A 19,572-nucleotide genomic window follows, 5' to 3' on the forward strand; every position below is an offset into this window, starting at 1 on the left:
ACACACATACACACACACACACATACATACACACATACAAACAGTTAAAAGGAGATATTGAAGAGAAAACACCAACGCTGCATCACTTATAATAAGACTGTTGATATAAAGACAACAACACAGCAAAGAACAGAGTTGCAGATTCAAGTAATTGTTAAGAAGTGAAAGAATAAAAAAGCTGTGAATATAAAAACATACAAACAGATGAGAGAGACAGTTAAGTTTAATGTGATTTCAATAATTCATGACATGAACTATTTCATTATGTTTCTCAACAAGAAACAAAAGGATTGTAAATTGCAGTTATATTACTTAACAACTCAGCATATTTATTGTATATATTATTATATATTTACTGTAATGGTCTTATGTGATCAATGTAGGATAATAAAATACAGTTATTTTTACCAAATCATAACCTGATGATTAATGATTATAGAGTAATGTCTTCAGTCAGCATACATGAGTGATTAAATGTTGCCCCTCCATCCATCCACAGTGGTAGGGTAGCGACTTTGGATTTTGTCTATATATGGTTTCATTACATATAGTAAGTAGTGTGTGTGTGTGTGTGTGTGTGTGTGTGTGTGTGCGTCTCACCCCCTGACAGTGCCGCTCTCCTGGTAGTTGACCTGGATGAACTTGCCAAAACGGCTGGAGTTGTTGTTGTGGGCCGTCTTGGCGTTCCCAAAAGCCTGATGAGAAAATGGAAAGAGTCACCTTCAGGTCAACATATCAGCATAGACAGCAGATGATTGGCAGCGCTGGGAATTGATCACATTAAAGATTAAAATGCTCACATCACAAATGCACGTCTTTAATACGTATAAATCTGTCTTTCATCTTGTTGACACTGCATCCACAAGTTCTTAAAAATACATCTGCACATGAAAATTATGATGGAAGCTGAACTCTGAACCAAAGTGAAGGAATGTGTTAGGAGCGGAGGCAACAGCTACCAATCACAGCGCCGCAAACAGGTCATGAGGCTCAGGAAGGGGCCCACAAAAGGCACAAACACATACACACCCACACGCACACACTCAAACACGCCAACCATGCACTAGACTGCCAAATTCCTATAAAGGCAAACACACTACAGAGCTGAAAACAGACAGTCACGACTCATGGGAATCTGTTGGTATTTCTGCCAACACACACATACACACACATAGAGACACTGGAGTCCATCATTAGAGGGCCCCTGGAGGACTCATTCAGGTCCTCATTAGGGGTCTGATGGGCCCCAGTGGGGCTGGTTAGGAGAGGAGAGGAGAGGAGAGGAGAAGCAGAGACAAGGACGGAGAAAGAGAGGCTCTGAAGAGACAGCAGAGATGCTGAGAGTGGGAGGAGAAGAAGTGGACACTGATAGGAGGGGAAGAAGCATCATCAAGAACAGAGGAGACAATGAGAGGAGAAACACAAATGAAAGAAATGAAAAAAGACAAGAAGAAAATACAAACAGATGAGACGAACGAAGATTAAAAAAACCAAACATGAGAACAATCAGAGATGATTTTAGGAGGAGGGGATGACAGGAAAGGAGAACAAGATGAAAAGGGAAGTAAACAAGAACAAGTAAAATAAGAAGGAGAAGGAGGAAGAGAGGGCACGAAAGTTGGAATAAGGAAACCTAGCGTGAGACATTAGAGAGGAAGAGAAACATATTTTCATTTTTTAAGAAACACAGTTCACAGAAGCAGCGACGAAATTTCAGGCTGATGCAATCAGTATTTTGGAGTTATGACAAATGACTAAATAAAAACCAGCGGAGAGAGGAAGGAGAGAGGAGGAAGGAGGAGGAGGAGAGAGAGAGAGAAGTGGGCGTTAGATAATTGATTGTGGCCGCTGGGTGAATACTACAGCTCTGGAATAACACGGTTAATAAAAGTAAAATCCTGCTTTTGAATTGGGCTTTGATCTCTGAGATGATTCATTCAAACCCCCCCCCCCCCCCCCCAAAGACCACCAACCTGACACACATTTCAAAGCCAAAGTAGAACAAACCAACTCTTACTTTGTGTCTTTCGCTCCTTTTTTAAAGTATTTATCATATATATATTTTTGTTTTTTTGGCTACTTTGTCATTTTCCATTGCTCATCTACCCATTTCCTTTTCTTCTTTAATTCCAAACTGTCTTTCTTTTCTCTCCATCAGATCCTTATTGGAGCTTTCTGAGTCCTGCATGGACAGAGACACAAGAGAGAGAAGAGAGGGAGAGGGACTGGCAGGGAGATCTCCTTCAATTCCCTCAATCCAAAACGTAAATCGAAACTGTAATTCACACAATAATGACAGAGCTTTCATCCTCAATCATTTCTGGATATATGAGCCTCTTCTGTGGCAAAATATTTCCAGTTTTGAGTTTTAGAGGAAAATCCGCTTCCTGAGATGACTGAACTGAGAGTCAAATGAGCCCGGCTCGGATGGAAACTGTCAATGACAATCAAACTGGAGCTGGCAATAAACAGGGAGAGAGAGAGAGAGAGAGAGAGAGAGAGAGAGACAGAGACAGAGAGAGAGACAGAGACAGAGAGAGAGAGGGAGAGAGAGAGAGAGACAGAGAGAGAGACAGACAGACAGACAGAGAGACAGAGAGAGATAGAGACAGAGAGAGAGAGAGAGAGGGAGAGAGAGAGAGAGACAGAGAGAGAGACAGACAGACAGACAGAGAGACAGAGAGAGATAGAGACAGAGAGAGAGAGAGAGAGAGAGAGAGAGAGAGAGAGAGACAGAGACAGAGACAGAGAGAGAGAGAGAGAGAGAGAGACATGGAAGACTGGGTTTCTGCATGCTTGTGTGTTTTTAAGAAGATTGCAGTGCAGTTAACGGTGCATGTGCTGCATGTGTGTGCTTTTCTTTAAGTGCGTGTGAAAGAGATTAATGAGCAGGGCGGCAGTGTCTGGGTGATTTAGTGGTGAACTCTGCTTCATGGTCAACGCCTGCTGTGACCACAGCACAGGAAAACACACACTGTGAATTGGTGATTACTATGTAAGTGTGTACAAGTGTGTGTGCATGTGTAGCATGTGTGAGCGGATGGATGGATGGATAGACCAGAGGTGGGTGAGAGCAAGAGAAAACCGCACACGAGAGAGAGATGATGCCTGAACTTTAAAAAAACCAAAAAAAAAACATCTGTATTATATTGCGGTTATTTACTTAAAGGAGAAACAACCACATTTCAAGGTGTATATTCATATTCTGGGGCTCTACTGGAATACCTTTGCATGATTTAAAAACTGCTAATTGGACATGACATATTTCATGACATACTGGTCCTTTATGTAGCCCCTTAGTCTGAAACAAGCCGTTTTAACTCCTCTCTCCTTAATGTCCCCCTCCTCATTACTCCACTGTTTCCTGATGGCAATGGTTGATCTCCAGCAGCTCGGGTTGCTATGTAAACAAACATAGTAGTAAGATTTCACTTCATCTCATTTTCACTCGAACTGGAAACTTCTCAAATACATCTGTGCGTGTTCGAGCCTGAATCTGATCTGATATACGGTTGGACAACACAAACAACCCGTTGAAATACCTCAGCAACAAAGCATGATATGAAATATAGTAACACTCATAGTGGTATGAGCATCTTAACATTATTTTAGGCTCAGAGGCTACGGATGTATCTTCATGGATACAGTATGTTAAAGGGTAGGTCTGTCTTTAAATAACAGTCTATATGATGGTTTTCCTCGCTATAATCATTCCTCTTGTTCATACTGGCTATTAAAAGATCCCATTCAAATGTGCTTTCAATGCAAATGATGGGGGCCAAAATCCACAGTGTGTCCACACAGTCATTTAAGAGTTTATCTGATGAGGCTTCAGCAGTCTGAGTCAAGTTGATATCTGCCTCATTTACAGTCTCATAGCATCAAATAACAGTTTGTCCCTATTGAGTTGTGGTGAAAGAATAGTTACAAAAAGAGGAACTTTGGCACTAAAAAGATGGTAATATTAGAAGATATCTACTTGATTGGACTGATTTGCTTCATATTAGCTTCAGATAAACTTTTTAATACAGTTTTTGTACAGAGGGTTGCGGGTTTTGGCTACTATCGCTTACATTGTAAGTGCATTATGAAGGGAGGTTACAGCAAGCAAGCCTATTTCAATGGTTATTTGGATTATGTTATTTTAGGACAGATTTTCCTTAAAGAAAAGTTTTACTTTCTACTGCCAAGGCAAACATTTTTTAATCATAATTATTATATTTGTTTATATCATGGTCTACAGTATTTTTGACAGGCATTCATTGCAACACAGCTGTTGTTTGTTCTCTTTAAAAAAGAAGATCCAGCCAACCAAAACCAAGAAATACTGACTGGGTACATTTTGCTGTTCCAATACGAGACCAAGAAGACTGAGTAGTCATTTGAATTCAGAATTTAACATGACTCAATACAAACTGAATTAACCCCAATCTTCTTTGCATAGCCTGTGGTGCCATATGGAGTCCAGAAATAACCAACTTCAGTGTATTAAAAGCAGCTCACCACAGCGTCCATTTACACAAATCAAAGATCCAGTGCTTTGCGGGCCATATGTTACATTTTATGTTGAAGCAAATGTGCTGACCCTAAGGCTTAATCCTGCTGTGGATGTGTGTGTGTGTGTGTGTGTGTGTGTGTGTGTCTCTATGCTTAAATCCAAATGGCAGCATTGGCTTCACATTAACAGTATGCTAATGTATGCTTATGCGCTGTGTTAGCCCCCGCGGGCTGTTCCACGCTGTCACATTACGTTAGCCAGTTGTTTCCTCCACCGCTGCAGAAAGTCCGTCCTCAGAGGAAGCAAGCGGTGGGTGCTGCTATTTCAGAACAGGATTTATCTTGTTAAGTGTTGAGAGGGAAAGGGACAAGATTGGAGCTAGCCTGTTAATTAGCATGTCAAGACTTTCCTAGTAGGGGCTAAAATCAGCTCAAATACTAACGCTAATAACCTGGTGTTCACTCTTTCTTTCTTTTTTTGTCTTTTCCCTCCTACAGCTGCACTTTGTTCACATACTATACACTCGCAAAAACCATTAGGTGACCTAGATTATGAAAAACAAGAAGAGATGTGCCAAAACCACTGCTGGGCTCGCTTCCATTAGCTATGTTTCTGATGATGACTGGTGCTAGTTGCAGCAGCTGATGAAAAGGTGAAGATAGCTGCTTGTTTCAGCTTTTTTTTTGTTTTGTATGAATATTGGATGGATAGTTAGGACTCATATATTGAGATGAAGTAGTAGAAGTAGCAGTTAAGTAGACTGATCCCTTTGTCAGATCTGCTGTTAGCTACATAGGCCAATGTTAACATGACCAGCAATTACATTTTTGACCTCTCTCCTTTGTTTTTAGCCATAGATATGAAGAAAAGTGCACACATAGAAAACTCTACAGTACATTGATAAGGTTTTTATCTGCTTTTGAGCAATAATCAATGTTTTAAAACAAAAAGGCATTTTCAACAACAATGTCACTGATAATACCAACAGTGGGTTTGTTTTAAGGACCAGTGTGTAGGATTTAGTTGCATCTAGTGAAACAGTGGTGGCCACGAAATGGGCAAAAAAAACTCAAGAGGCCCTCTCTAGAGCCACTGATTGGTCTTTGCTTCCTGTTTCAGTCATTCAAACAGTCTTTGACTCCAGATTAAAAAATGCGACAAATAGCAGTTTGTTGTTTTTTGTCGTATTTGAGAGGAAATTGAATATCTTAAGGTTTTGGACAGTAAGTCAGTCAAAAGAATGAAAAATTAAGATATTCATTAAGGACTCTGAGAAACTGCTTAATCATGACTGAAAATATTGATACTGATTATTAAGAGAATGTCTATTATACAACTACCAATGTCTTTAAAAGGAGCACAGTATCTTGACAGCTGTAATTCATATCCTGGACATGTGAGCTTGGGCTACAACTAATGATTATTTTCATTATCGATTACTGAAAATGGCTTTTACAATTTCTACTAGGCCACAGCGATTTCTGCAATTTGCATGTTTTGTCTGTTTTGTCAGTCTAAAACGTTAAAAAAGAAAAACATTTCTGGAGCTGGAACCCTCAAACATTTGGCATTTCTGCTCATAAAATGACAGAAATGAAGAATTCACTACACGGCACATATTACAATTCAGCGTAAAATTAGCTTGCTGCAGAGACAGTTTTGTGCTTGATCATAGTAGGTTTAAATAGTAGGTTGTTTTTTTTTGTCTCGGGTATTTTCTGTTTTAAAAACGAGCATGTTTTGTCGACAGAAACGCTCAACCTTCCTCCACCAGTTCACCCTGACAAAAACCAAACCAGAAACCACCGCTCTGCTTTCAGCCAACGGGTACACAGCAAGTGCAGCTACACTGTCTGTATGCGGTGTGTCAGCTAGACTTATACACACACACACACACACACACACACACACACACACACAGTACAGAGGCATTTTCTGTGGAACACTAAAATATGTCAGTAGCAGATACAGTAAATGCCATCACACACACACACACACACACACAGACACACTCAACTGTAACTTCTGATCACAGGCTTGGCGGGAGACACTAACCCCATTTGCTGCTTCATTAAACATCTATAACATGACAGGAGTAGACTGCCAAGTTAACACACACACGAACAGTCAAACACACACACACACACACACACAATAAATTGCACTTTTGACAGCTTCATCGCTGGTAAAATAGCAGTATGGCCCTCTGGTAGTGTCAGACAGTTAGGGCTAGTTTCATTACAACAATTGAGAACCAGACAGAGAACCAGACAGAGGGAGTGAGAGAGAGAGGGGGAAAGAGAGAGAGGCTAAGACACTTCAATTCACTCAAATTAAAGAAAGAAAAATATATTCATGAATGTATAAAAACATTCAAGGGATTTACTGCAAGCGCGTGTCACTGCCCTGTCCTCTAATCAAAGGCTTCCTCTTTCAAAGACGCGCTCAGTCGTTGGACTTACAGTGAGACTCCAGAGAAGCTAATTTCAGCCCACTGGGCCATTATTAAAGCAGACGTCTGCTCCACAGTGTTTCTCTGCCCTGCAAGCATGTTACAGTGTGATGAAAATACAGGAAGAGACAGACACAGAGGGCAGACGAGGAAACATCTGGCCACATTCAGTTAATCTACCTTATAGGCTGATACTGTATAAATATTTTTAGTGAGCACACATAGTAATACAGTAGTAAGTAATCAGCCTCACTGCAGATGTTAGATGTTAGAAGATAAATAGGATGACACAAAACTATGCTTAATTTCTTTTTTTTTTACTGTCTCAAATCTCTTTACTCATTCAGGCCTGTAATTCATCTGTAAACATCTGAAAACACAACTCTTTGGTTGACACAACATTTGCAACATTTGACACGGTGTCGTGAGTAACCATCGCTCGACTATGAAGGGTCACAAGCCAAAAGGGTCTGTAGTGACTTACTGCATCTGTTTTTTGTTAGCCTTGTCTTTCTACATCACAACTAGCAACACTAATGAGTGAAATATGCCACTACACATTACAGGGGTAAATAAATGACTTCTGTTTTCTCTGTTCTGTTTTAATCTCTGTAATTACTGAGTTTAAGAGAACTGAAAAAGAGTTCTTAAGAGAACTGAAAAAAGGCATAAATATAGTGCTATACATGCTTTAACTTTGAATCTCCTGTATCCCATCCCTTCTGTCGTTGTGCTGTCTATCCTCCTTTCCATGTGTCTTGTTGTCAAACTGCATCTGGAGCAGCAGAAATTCTTTGAAAACAATCTTTCAGGATGATTTCATGCTGTGTGGATTCCCCAAGACGGCCGTCTGAGTCTGCTTTTAGACCCAAAGGGTTTTTATTTTATTTTATTTTTGGCTTTACTACTTCCACATTCAACAGAGGCTCACAGAGAGATGACATCACATCACATTCCTCCGCTAGCAGGTGCAGCCTCGGCTTCACATGACAGGCTGAGAAAACAGAGCGTGTGTGTGAATGTGTGGTTTGAAGCAGCTTCAGCGCCAGCCTTTCCTCTAGGTGTGCGGTCAGCCTTAAAATACACACTCACAGAGGAGAGCAGGTGCCTGTGTGGAGCTCGTAGCAGCAAGCCGTCACATTCATACAATGTGACACATAACAACACTGTGTGAGCGTGTGTACCTCCTCTATCTATTTTAAGACCTGCTAAACGCTGAGTTTGCAAACCACTATCATGTACGTCTGGATGTTCGCAAGCCTTCATTAACTGGACTGACTGACTGTTTGTCACAAGCAGGCTGGAGGTTGACACCGGTGGTTTCTGTGCTCGATCCTCTGTAAAAGGAGAAAGGAAGGAGGGTGGTTTCACTGCCAAAATACGCCCTTACAAGTCACTAGACTAAGGTCCCTCATTGCTACTGCCACTGGCTTAACCTACCGTGTAGTACAGGGAACAAAAGAACATGAGAAATACGGCCTCAATAGATCCATCACAAAGTAAAAATCATATAATTCTAGTCAGAAATGTGTCAAAGAACTGAGTATGGACCTGCGAATAGAAGGGCCGGCCAATAATAAAGTGTTACAAAAAAAAAAAAAAAGGCCAATTCTGAGGTCACAGAAAAGCTGAAATTGTCTAATTTCATCCAACCAACAATACAAACTCAAAGATATTAAATTTAAAATGATGTTAAAACTCAAAGTCGTAAAATCTTTCATTTGGAAAACTGGGAGAAGCCATTTCTAAATAATTTGATACTAAAGCTAACGAAATCGGGTCAGTCAGAGCTTTCTTTCCGCCTTCTGTCTGTCACTCCCCAGATTCCTCTCTCTTCTTCTCTTCCAGCTCTTTTTCTTTCACTGATTTCAGACACACGGGATGAGCCCTCCTTTCTAGGAAAAAAGGAAGGAAGGGAGGGCAAAGGAAGGGAGGATGAAGGAGGAGGAGTATGGTTATATAATCCTGACAAAGAAGAGCCTCTTCATAAGCCTGAATATGCAGAATAAAGGTGAGTTAGTTTTGGGTGATAGAGAAACTACAACACAGCATTTGAACAAGTTTTGAAAATATGCACATATTCAAGTAAACGTTAACTGATTTCTACAGAACAGCAGCTATTAATGGCCAACCCCATTTCTTTTATGGCTTATTAAAAGACCATTACCTTATTTCCTGTTTAAATGTTTCCTGTCTCCTGCTATCAGCTACTATCAGCTTAAACATCAATATTTTCTCAGTACTAGACCATGGATTTTATAAGTGAGTTATTTATATTTCTTTAATTTTCACTTGAAATAATAAAACGTCTTATACCTGGACAGGAAGAGAACATTTTTCTTGAATGAGCTAATATTTCATTGTAGTTATTTCATTGTTCAATGTAGCTGTGTGCCGACTTTAAATCAACAGGTTATTTATTAAACGTAAGATGTGGGAGTTCGTGTCTGTTTGTTCATCTCTGTTATCACTGTTTGTTCAGATAACACACAAATTTTAGACACAGCGCGATTACTTACAAAGTTAATGCAAAGATCTAAGAGGAAAAAAAATAGTCGAACATATCCCGAGGATTTATGAAGTTGCTTCTTAGAAATATAGATATGAGAAAATATGCAATGCCAAAGATGCCAAAAATGTGCAAAATTGACATCTGAAGCCACACGTTGCTTGCATTATGTTGCATCTTTGGCCTTATGGTACTAATAAGAGGGAAATACCAAAAGAAATGGAGGTTCTCATGAGTTCTGAGATCAGTTAGAAGCTGAACTGAATTGAAACATACAAGTACACACACAGATATGGGTCCGCGTCCATTGTTAACTAGCAAAAACTCAAAAACTCAAACAATTCAATCAAACTTGCCCAAATGTCACCATAATGGACGTTAAACCTCCAAGTTAAAGGCATGAATGGTTAATATTGTATTAGCTAGATCATTTTTGACACCTTCAGAATCAGCTGGCTTTTTGGTTTCACCTTTCTTAACAACGCCTGTGTAGTTATTGGCTAATCGTACTCTGCTATTAGGTGACACTATGAGACAGAGGTTCGTTTCATGTGGCGGAGCACGAGCAGTTAACGGTCACAGCTTAATAACTGGCACTTCACATGAAAAACCGTGCTCGTAGATTATCATCCAATTGAATAAATGCCCAGTATTTATTGCAGAATTTGACCACAGAAAGGTTTCAAACTGGGAAATGAGCTGATGTTGGCCTGTGGATCTACAGAGGGGTATTACAGACACGGCTGTAAAAAATGAAATCCTTTTACAGGAATATATGTGGTTGTACTTGAAAGAGTTCCAGTACAGCAAAGTATTTAATATACTTTACAGTGGAGAGAAATACAGCTCTGAAATGAGACGGCAAGTGTATCACGGAAGAGATAAATCAGTTAAAAGAACAAATGTGAGACAATATTAAATGATGTGACGCTCACATGACTGCATGAAAAAATAAACAAGTGGTCATTTGTCTTGGCTGCAGGGGGAATATTTTTCAGAGAGTCAGAACATATTGTACAAGGACAGCATATTCCCCTGCACATATATATTAACAATCATCCAGAGAGAAAGTAAAATGGTCTAAAGAACTGTGTTTCTGTACATTCTCAGCATAAATGTACAGTTTTAGTCATCTGCAGCTCTTAACTCTTGCCTGTTGTGGATGTGTCAGGGTCATCCTTTCAACAGGGGCCCATTACTCCATTCACACACGTGCATGCATACTGCACATGGACACACACTCACATCTGCTGTGCACCTTTATTACAACACACATCTCGCATACACAGCTTGAAAAAAAAAAAAAAAGGAAAGGCAGCGAGTCATGTGAGTTCCTTTATGGTCCAGGAAGGCAGAGAATAATACATGACTAACACACACCTGTGCTTCTCTATTTGAGAGGTCCAGTATTGACGTAATGCATTTACGATTCCCTAAGCATCACAAACAGGTACAAGCTTAGTCCCGAACCTTTACTGATTTTTATGTCATTATTTGATACTGAATAGTAGAGACAGAAAACAAGGGGAGAGAAATAGTGGTGATAACATGCAACAAAGGTTTGCCAGTTGAATTCAAAGTAAGGACATTTTGGTTCTGTGGTATCTATTTTGAAGCCATTAGGACGCTTGTCTGAACCTAATCCTTACTTTTAACCCTAAAAAGAGCCTTTTGAAGATATAAGAAATGACTGAAATAAACCAAAAATCCCAACAATCACTTTTTAAACACTTAACACCTTCATGCAGAAAGCCATGCACAATGAATGGTCGGTTCACTGCTGCTTAAGGGCACTACGGGGAAAAGCGGCCACTTCATGACTCAAACCTGTGACCTTGTGGTGCGTGTCTGTCTATGTGTCATGTGTATTCCTGTTGTGCTTAAATGGATTTAATACTTCCTGACAAACATTTAAATATAAGTTCAACGCAGCTGCACACATCTGTAAAGCATTCAAGCAGCCCGATGGGTCGTGTGTCAGGTAGGGTTCAGGCTGTTTTTGCATGATAATTTGGGTGTGGGTTTGATTATTTTTAACACTCTCTTAGACTCTGCTACTCATTTGCAAGTCATGTGTTGGGAGTAGATACAAAATGGTGACAGGGAAGCTGGGAAAGAGACAGAGTGTAGGCAATGTGTTGGCATTAGTCTGGCGAGCATGAGGTCAGTGATTGATGAATAAAAGAAAAAAATGTGCAAGAAAATGAGCTTTTTAAAAATCCCACTATACTTCAAGGAAGGTCACTACAGTGTGGAAACATGATGACCTCGCTGTCACAACAGATAAAAACCTCCAACTTACCACAGCTTCTATTCGTCAAGAGCATTGTGATCATATTTCTGTTTTGGATCATAATTGTTTAGACTTATTTGGGGAAAGTTGTTTGAGCTTGTGAGTCATTATTCATCTGACTGATATTCAGAAAAGGTGAAGCTGATCTGCAAACTGGTGGAAATGATTATGTATTATTTTAGTGTTACATGCTAATAGTTGAGTGTAATGTATTTTGTCATATCTGATTAAATTTTGTGACTTGGAGTAAACTTACTATAATACTTTTTCCACTTCTTGCAATGTGTGTATTCCCATTAAGCTGATTTAAGCTGGTTTATTAGCTAATAGAAATCTGTGTTTGTCTGTTTTTCTCAGCCTCTCCCAAAGCAAGCACATAACTTTGTCTTTGAAGAAATCCAGCCTCAGGTCTCGGGTCATGTTTCTGGTCTCAAATTCGTAAGTGTGAGGCAAATTCATTCGGGTCAGAAAGGTGTGAGCAGGGTTAAGGTCTTAGGTTTTAAGCCTTTGCAGAACTCTACATCTGTACACGTGTTGAGAAGAGTTAGAGAGCACGTTGTGAAGAAGACAACTCACATCTTTCTCACACTCTCTCACATACCATCATGCACACACACACTCACACACTCACACACACACACACACACACACACACACACACACACACACACACACACACAATAACACACCACACACACACACACACATCCTCTCTCTCTCCATAAATGGTTTCTGTCACTGGAGTGCTGGGCCACATCTGGATCCCATTGGCGTCAGGAAGGGCTGAACACACAGGCCCAATAAAAGCCTCCTTCCACTGCACAGGACTGTCAACAGGCCCTCCACCACTGTCAGCGAGGGGGTGGAGACAGTGGAGGGAGATTAAGAGAGAGAGAGAGAGAGAGAGAGAGAGAGAGAGAGAGAGAGAGAGAGAGAGAGAGAGGGAGAGAGAGAGAGAGAGAGAGAGGGAGAAAGAGAGGAGGAGGACACGCTCTGAGAAATAAAGGGAGAGAGAGAGGAAGCATAAGAAGTGGGAGATTTAAAATAATGGGTGAGAAGTGGACAAGAGGGAGCGAGGGAGTGTAAAATGAAGTGAACAGAAGGGGGAAAGGAAAGAGGGAGAAAGAGAGGTATACAATCTAGAGGAGGAGGAAGAGGAAGAAAACAAAACTGAAAGGAAGATAGAGAGATAAATTATGCTTTTGTTAAAATGCTGCACAAGCTTTATGAGATTGAATAAATAATTGAGCACTATTATCTCCTACATGGTGGTAGTTTATTTGTTCATAAAAATGGCTTTACAGTAAATGGCACTTGTCTTGTCTCTTTCTTTTCGTGCCAGCAGCCGGTAAGCTTAGCTTAGCCTTGAGACCTGTCCATGGGTTAAAAATTCACCTTCCAGCATCTTTAAAGGTGACTAATTAATATATTATGTCTGGTTTATTTAAGCTGTAGAAAAACCAAAGCGTGAAAATGAAAAGGGTTTCGACTTTTTCTCAGCTGTAATTTCCTGAAGTCCTTCACTGTAAGCGGAGACTTCAGGAAGTCACTGTGACTGTAAAGAGCCAGGCTAGCTGTTTCCAATCTTTATGCTAAGCTAAGCTAACCTGACTGTTGGCTCCAGGTCCGTTGTCACCATCCACACGTGAAAGTGGTATCTGTTTTCTCCTAAGCATATCTCCCAAAATGTTAAACTGTTCCTTTAATCAATTGATGACCTCTTCTGATCCACATGTGTGCTATGGTGTCTCTGCTACAATAAAGAGTAGTGGGTCACATGCAACCACAACCCCCGTCTGGACTGGAGCTGAGACGTTGTGGTTGCGTACATGCTTGCTACTTTAGTGAGAGAGCAGTAGCATGACGTGAATGTTTATCTTGCAGTAGAAAAAGCAGAAGCAGGTCATGCAACATCAAAATTGAAGAATCTGTTTCCATCTGATTTATTGCAGCTTCTCTTTGTCTGTTTGCCAACTTTTCCACCTTGTTCAAATTGATTAGTTTTGCTTTTCAATATCTGGCTTTTTTTCCCTTCTTGTTTGCAAATTGAAAATGTGCATGAAACCAGCTGGATGGACAGCTGCAGAGAGACAGTCAGATGAAAAAAGAGAGATACAGGTCTGTATTTAACTCTACCTGATGAAATGTTTATTACTCGACCAGCTCTGAACAACCGGCTCCAGAGCACTGTTGGTGTTTGTGTGTTTTTCTGTGAATGTAACTATTGTCTATGTCAGCTCAGCCAAACCTCATAAATGTCCTTGCTTCATGTTGTCTGCCTCCACACTTCCTCTGCTGGAGTAGCTGTTAGCAGGCTATGATTTTGTTTGTGTGTGCATGTGTGTGTGTGTGTGTTAGTTTCAGCCTCTGCTACAAGCCTTTCAATAAAAAACAGCCTGCGACGAAAATGTAAACCTTTCAACAAACATTAAAACGGCTAATCATCCCCAAACCATCTTCGCTTCGGTCCAGCATGCTAACACACCACAGCTTCACCGTGTTTGGCAAATCCTGATTGTTTCTGGGAGCGTGTTCGTAGCTGGCGCTGAGCCTGTGACGCTGCACAGTGTGACTGACAGAAAATGTAACTCAGAGTGGGAGCTGGTGTGGGAAAATCCCACGACTGAGTATGTTGAAGTGCTAATCCCTCAAGAGCTGGACTCCTACATGCTGCAGTGTGTAAGTGTGTGCGCTGCGGGGAGAGATGATTAATTTAGGGGTTCTAGGTGGGAGGAGAGTGTGTGTGTGTGTAGTGTGTGCATATAGTACATTTATGTTTGGGTGCTGTGGTGTGAGACAAATGGTTGGGCGCATGGAAACCATTTCAGGCCTCCAAATAGACTTTCACCATGTTACTATGCAAGAAAGAAATGAGTAATAGGACTACAACTATTTGTTACTCAGAAAATTGTGAAAATAGCTCATGGAGACAGTCCAAAATCACTTTACTATCATGCTTGACACAGAAAAAGCTTCAAATCCTCATATTGAGAAGCTGCAGCCGGCACACATTTGACGTTTTTGTTTAAAAAAATAACTAAAATGGTTATACAATCATCATCTTAATTAATAATAAACTAACATGAGTAGGATATCATCCATAAACACATCTTTATTTTATGTTTGAAGTCCAATTTAAGGATAATTCAGTATTTTATAGGTTGACAGGTTAAATAAAGCTGTTTCTTTAATTGTTTTTTTTAAACTGGCATTATTAAACCACAAAGTCAGACAGTTTGCATTTAGTCAGGAGAACTTTTGGTGCATTATGCATGTGTGTTGTATGTACATGTTTTGTTTATGGGAGGGTTTTGCAGGGAAGGTAACACTGGTTACAACCTCAGGCGTTTCCTTTCTCTCATCTTCTCTTCCTCCTCCACTTCACTCTGAAATTCCCTTCATTAACTCAGTTCAACAGGGCTCCCTGAGCTCATTTTTGTTTCCCTGGCAGCTGTCAAGCTTCCAAGTCCTGCAGTTTATAATATATAAAAGTGAATTTAGGCTCTTCAGTAAACATCCAACTGATCTAAAGAATAACACGCACTACACACATTTGAAGATACATTGTAGATAAATGATTAAATTATGATTGTTTTCTCATTTTTATTTTTATTTTTTCTCTGTGACCTCTGAATATAATGAACTTCAATGCTTGACTTACCAGCATCTTATCATGACTCTTTAAGCATGAACTTTTTGAGGACAACTTGCTGTCCTTGGAGAAAAATCCTGCTATAATAAGGTTTCTTAGTTAATGCGGCGCCCTGGAGGGAAGTGATAGCGGCGAAATAATGCCGACTAATCATGCAAGAAATGACTGGGCGGTTTTGTAAAGACATTAACAAAAGCCACAACATCAATATTTGCTGTATTCTGGTGATTTAAATATTTCTCAAAGACAAAGATAGAGGGAAGTACAAAAACCCACATCAGTCACGTCGGGCCTGTGGTGTCTGAACGGTCAAAAATGATCAGAAAGAAAGATTGCCACTAGAGAACAGAACAGCAGAGCCAACAAACACCTCATATCACAGTCACATCACTGCATCACATCACTGCTTACTATAATTCATGTCTGTCCTGAAGTGCTTTTTCCCTTTCAGCAGCAGCAGCAACGCCATCATCATCCTCTCAATGAGCTGACTGAGACAAAATGTTCTCCACTCAGGGATTCACACTCTGACAGCGAGATGATACTCACTTCCTACTGCGGATGCTTGTTGGGTACACCTCACTGGAAGCCTACAAGGAATCCAGTTAGACTTTATGTAACATTTCTAAGGTTATCGTTTCTCAAGTATGTTTGAGTCAGCCAAGCCGACGTCGCGCTCGGCCAGAAAAAACACAAAGTGGATGTTTAAGATCGACCCTAAAATAAATCAGTTGGATGGGAATCAGTGAGAGAGTAAGGCAAGACTAATAAGGGAATACTGGAGTAAATTTTCACTTCAGGGACAGATAAATATAACATCTGAGCAGGTGTGGCTGCAATTTATTGATAAAACTAACAGTTGACGGTGGACTCTTTCTTCTTTCTAGTTTCAAGCTGGTGACCTTTTGATTAAAAGAAGCTATTTGGCTTGGTTAATTTAAATGCTGCGTTACTGACTGGATTGAGCTCAAAGATAACATTGTTGGTGTTACATTAGGTCACTTGTAGCTAAAAGTAGACCTGTGTAAAACTGGATTTTACTAACTCTCATTTCCCTCGACAAGCACGTTAGTAATACACTTTCATAACCCGTCAGATTAGTATCAGCCCAATACTGACCTTACATTTATTTAAGTTCAACTGAAATCATGTGTTGTTCCTCTAAATGTTTTTGTATTATTAGAATGGAAAAAAAACTAAAAATACAAAAATGTACACAAGAAATGCAGAAATGCTCCTTTTTGTCCCAGCTGGCATTTTGATTTTGTCTTTTTAGTTTGACATTAGCTGGCAGGCTAACAGTGTTACACAGAACTGAAAGAAAACAAACAAACTGCTGTAGCTACAAGTCATGAACAGACAGAGTGTCGCTAACAGGGATTTAGAAGAGCTACTACCAAACCAGCAACTAACTGGGCATTTTCAGATGTGTTTACGTGCTCTTTAATGTGCTGAAGCTGAGCAGCTAATTAGCTACCTTGCCTGCTAACTGATGTTAGTGGTGCATTTTTCCCTGATGAACGTTGGTTGGGTGGCTCCTTCAACAAGCTTGTTTGTACTTTAGATGAGAAATAGACTTTAGCACAGAAGCTAATGTGGACTGGTGTGGCTCTAGTGTTGTGTATCAGGATACTATCAGGCTCAGTGTGACCATCTGCTTTGCCTATAATCGAATGCCATGTTATAACTTCATTCAAGATTTGATTTGCTGTATCAAAGTACGGTCCCCTGCAACATAAGTAGATGATGGAACAGTATTTAATTGAGACTATGTAGGACAAGAGGGCACAATCACAAAATCAAAGCATTTAAATAAATAAATAAATGTTTCCCTTTCGGGTTTCTGATTTTTCCTCAAAGGAGAACACAGGATAAGAGATTTACAAAGCAGATATGTTGCTGTAGTAGACAGAAAAGGGCGGTTGAACTTCAGTTGGACTTCAAGCAGTTCAGGTAAAGGCCAGATATGACATTTAACACAGTTTCTTTGTCAGTTTAATTAGAACATTAATTGTTTCTCCTATATTATTACAGTCATTCACAGCAGGCTGTTAAATTTCTAGCACCACAACGAACCCTGCTGCTTATTATCGTTTTAAGTCCAAATCAGTCACATGCATTACGGAGGCTGTCATATGGATTTTTTAATTTGGAAAAGGAGCAAGAAAATTATAGTAGATCAGTGCTCAGTATCAGCAGATTCCCTGTGTTTATTTGATATCTGCAGATAAAAAGATGGTGCATCTGTAATCTCAGAGCCGCTGTGTGGAGTGAAAACACAATTTTGAAGACTTTCAGGACTTTCATCATTCAGGATGGAAACTTGAAACTGTGCAGCTTTCACATTCAGGTCAAATCTGTCTGGAGGTGAGCTCAAAATCCCTCTTCTCAAAAGTACAACTTTAAAATTTATGAGATAAACGTGGTGGATTTATAGATGCTTTGGCAAAAAGGTTCAGTTTCCAGTTTGGCCATCTCCATGTCCAAACTCTACTTCACAGTGTCCAAAAATACAAATAAATAACTCCAGCTTTAACTGAGACTCACCTTACTGTTCATAACTCAGTGAATGCCAGGTTAAGAGCCAAAATGGCAGGTCTAGTGGAATTATCGTCCAATCTCTGTGCTCATGGATGGGGTATTGTGTTACCAAAGTGCCAGGGGAAGAAGGAGTGGGGAAGTTGAATTAGTGCTCTGTATGAACAGTGGGTTTGGCAAACTAATTCAATAAAGGAGTATGGCATTTCCTCCTGTCTTATCTCGCTGTCTGTCTGTGGGGAAGGAAACATCGGAAGCAACCTAAAGCAAGACACTCTTGTATTCCTGTGAGACTCTACTGTTCCCTCTTTGTCTCTGAAAATGAGCCTGAGATTTTCTCTGGACACTGAGTAGTCATTCATTCTTTCTTCTTCTACTTCTCCCTCTTTAGTTTCTCTAATATTAGGCCTCTCTCTTTATTTTAATCATTCTCTCCTTTGCTTCTTTTGGCTCCCTTCACTTCCAAGCTGCATTATCTCCTTCGTTATTCACCTCTCCTCTCTCTCTCTTATCTCTCCGCGTTTCTGATCCAGCGTGTTTCAGACTTCAGGCCGATGCTCCACTCAGTGATATAAGCAGCAAAAGTCTATTTTTACATAAGGCGACAGCCACAGATGCCGCAAAAATGCACGGCACCAATGTGAACATTACAACAGGCCACTGGAGCGGTTACCGCATGTAATCCGAAAACCAACACGCATATGCAATACACGCACACAAACACACACATTTCCCAGAGCGAATCCTAACAACAACCTCACAGTGTTCATTTGGAGTAAATGCACGTTTGCCATAAGAACAACAACAACAACAGCGCTCCTCGCCGTACCACAGGATTCATCCCCGCTGCTGTTAACAACCGTGTCATGATGGCGCAGTGATTGCAGCACCGCATCCACATTTATCTTTGCACGGAAAACAGGCATGAACATGATAAGATGGATGTCAAAGAGCATGACAAAGTGCAGACAACATTTTGTGCATCTGGAGAGAAACAAGCATGCATTGTCTTTTCATGGACGCATTTTGTGATTATACCCAAACTTTAAGAAAATGATTGATTTTTAAAAAAGGTGACTAATTAATTTACAGACATTTGTGCATCAGAGCATCAAAAACATGGCAACACATGCACACCAATACTTTGACTAGTGTGAGGGAAAAAAATCTGAAGCAATGCCGAAAGTAGGACAATATCTCACATGATCAGTTTTACATGGATTCATTAATAATCAATTTGTAGGTCTACATCACTGTAATAATTAAATTTCCCTGCACCACCTCTTTTTGCTTTGTTGCCTGCATAAAATGATGCTAACCAAACATTACAATACCCCAATAAATCATAAGACTAAGCAGATACCTATGTTCTTTTTTTTGGGAGGGGGGGGTTAAGTCTTGACAGTAGCACTGGGTGATATGACCAGAAGAAATACAATCTCATTTTTTTTCCCAGCTCGGTTGATTCACAGTTTCAAGCTATTTTTGTTTGCCTGCAAAATATAAACATGAAACGCAATATTAAGACAGTTGAGCAATAATGAATACCTGCATCACCTCTACGGCTGTCATCAAATACACAAGAAACACAGGTTATCCCACACAGCCATTTACTGTCAGTGCCAGATTC

General features: G+C 40.1%; 1 protein-coding gene across 1 annotated transcript in view; it reads right to left on the reverse strand.

Annotated features, from left to right (window-relative positions):
* LOC128358504 (unconventional myosin-IXAb-like) overlaps positions 1 to 19,572 on the reverse strand; it is a 117,958-nt gene that overhangs the window by 79,154 nt on the left and 19,232 nt on the right. Inside the window, exon 2 of the mRNA XM_053318815.1 lies at positions 601 to 695. Coding sequence (XP_053174790.1) covers positions 601 to 695 — 95 coding nt within the window. The remainder of the gene's footprint in view (positions 1 to 600; positions 696 to 19,572) is intronic.

Source organism: Scomber japonicus, chromosome 5, assembly GCF_027409825.1.
Source record: "Scomber japonicus isolate fScoJap1 chromosome 5, fScoJap1.pri, whole genome shotgun sequence".
Taxonomy (NCBI): Eukaryota; Metazoa; Chordata; class Actinopteri; order Scombriformes; family Scombridae; genus Scomber; species Scomber japonicus.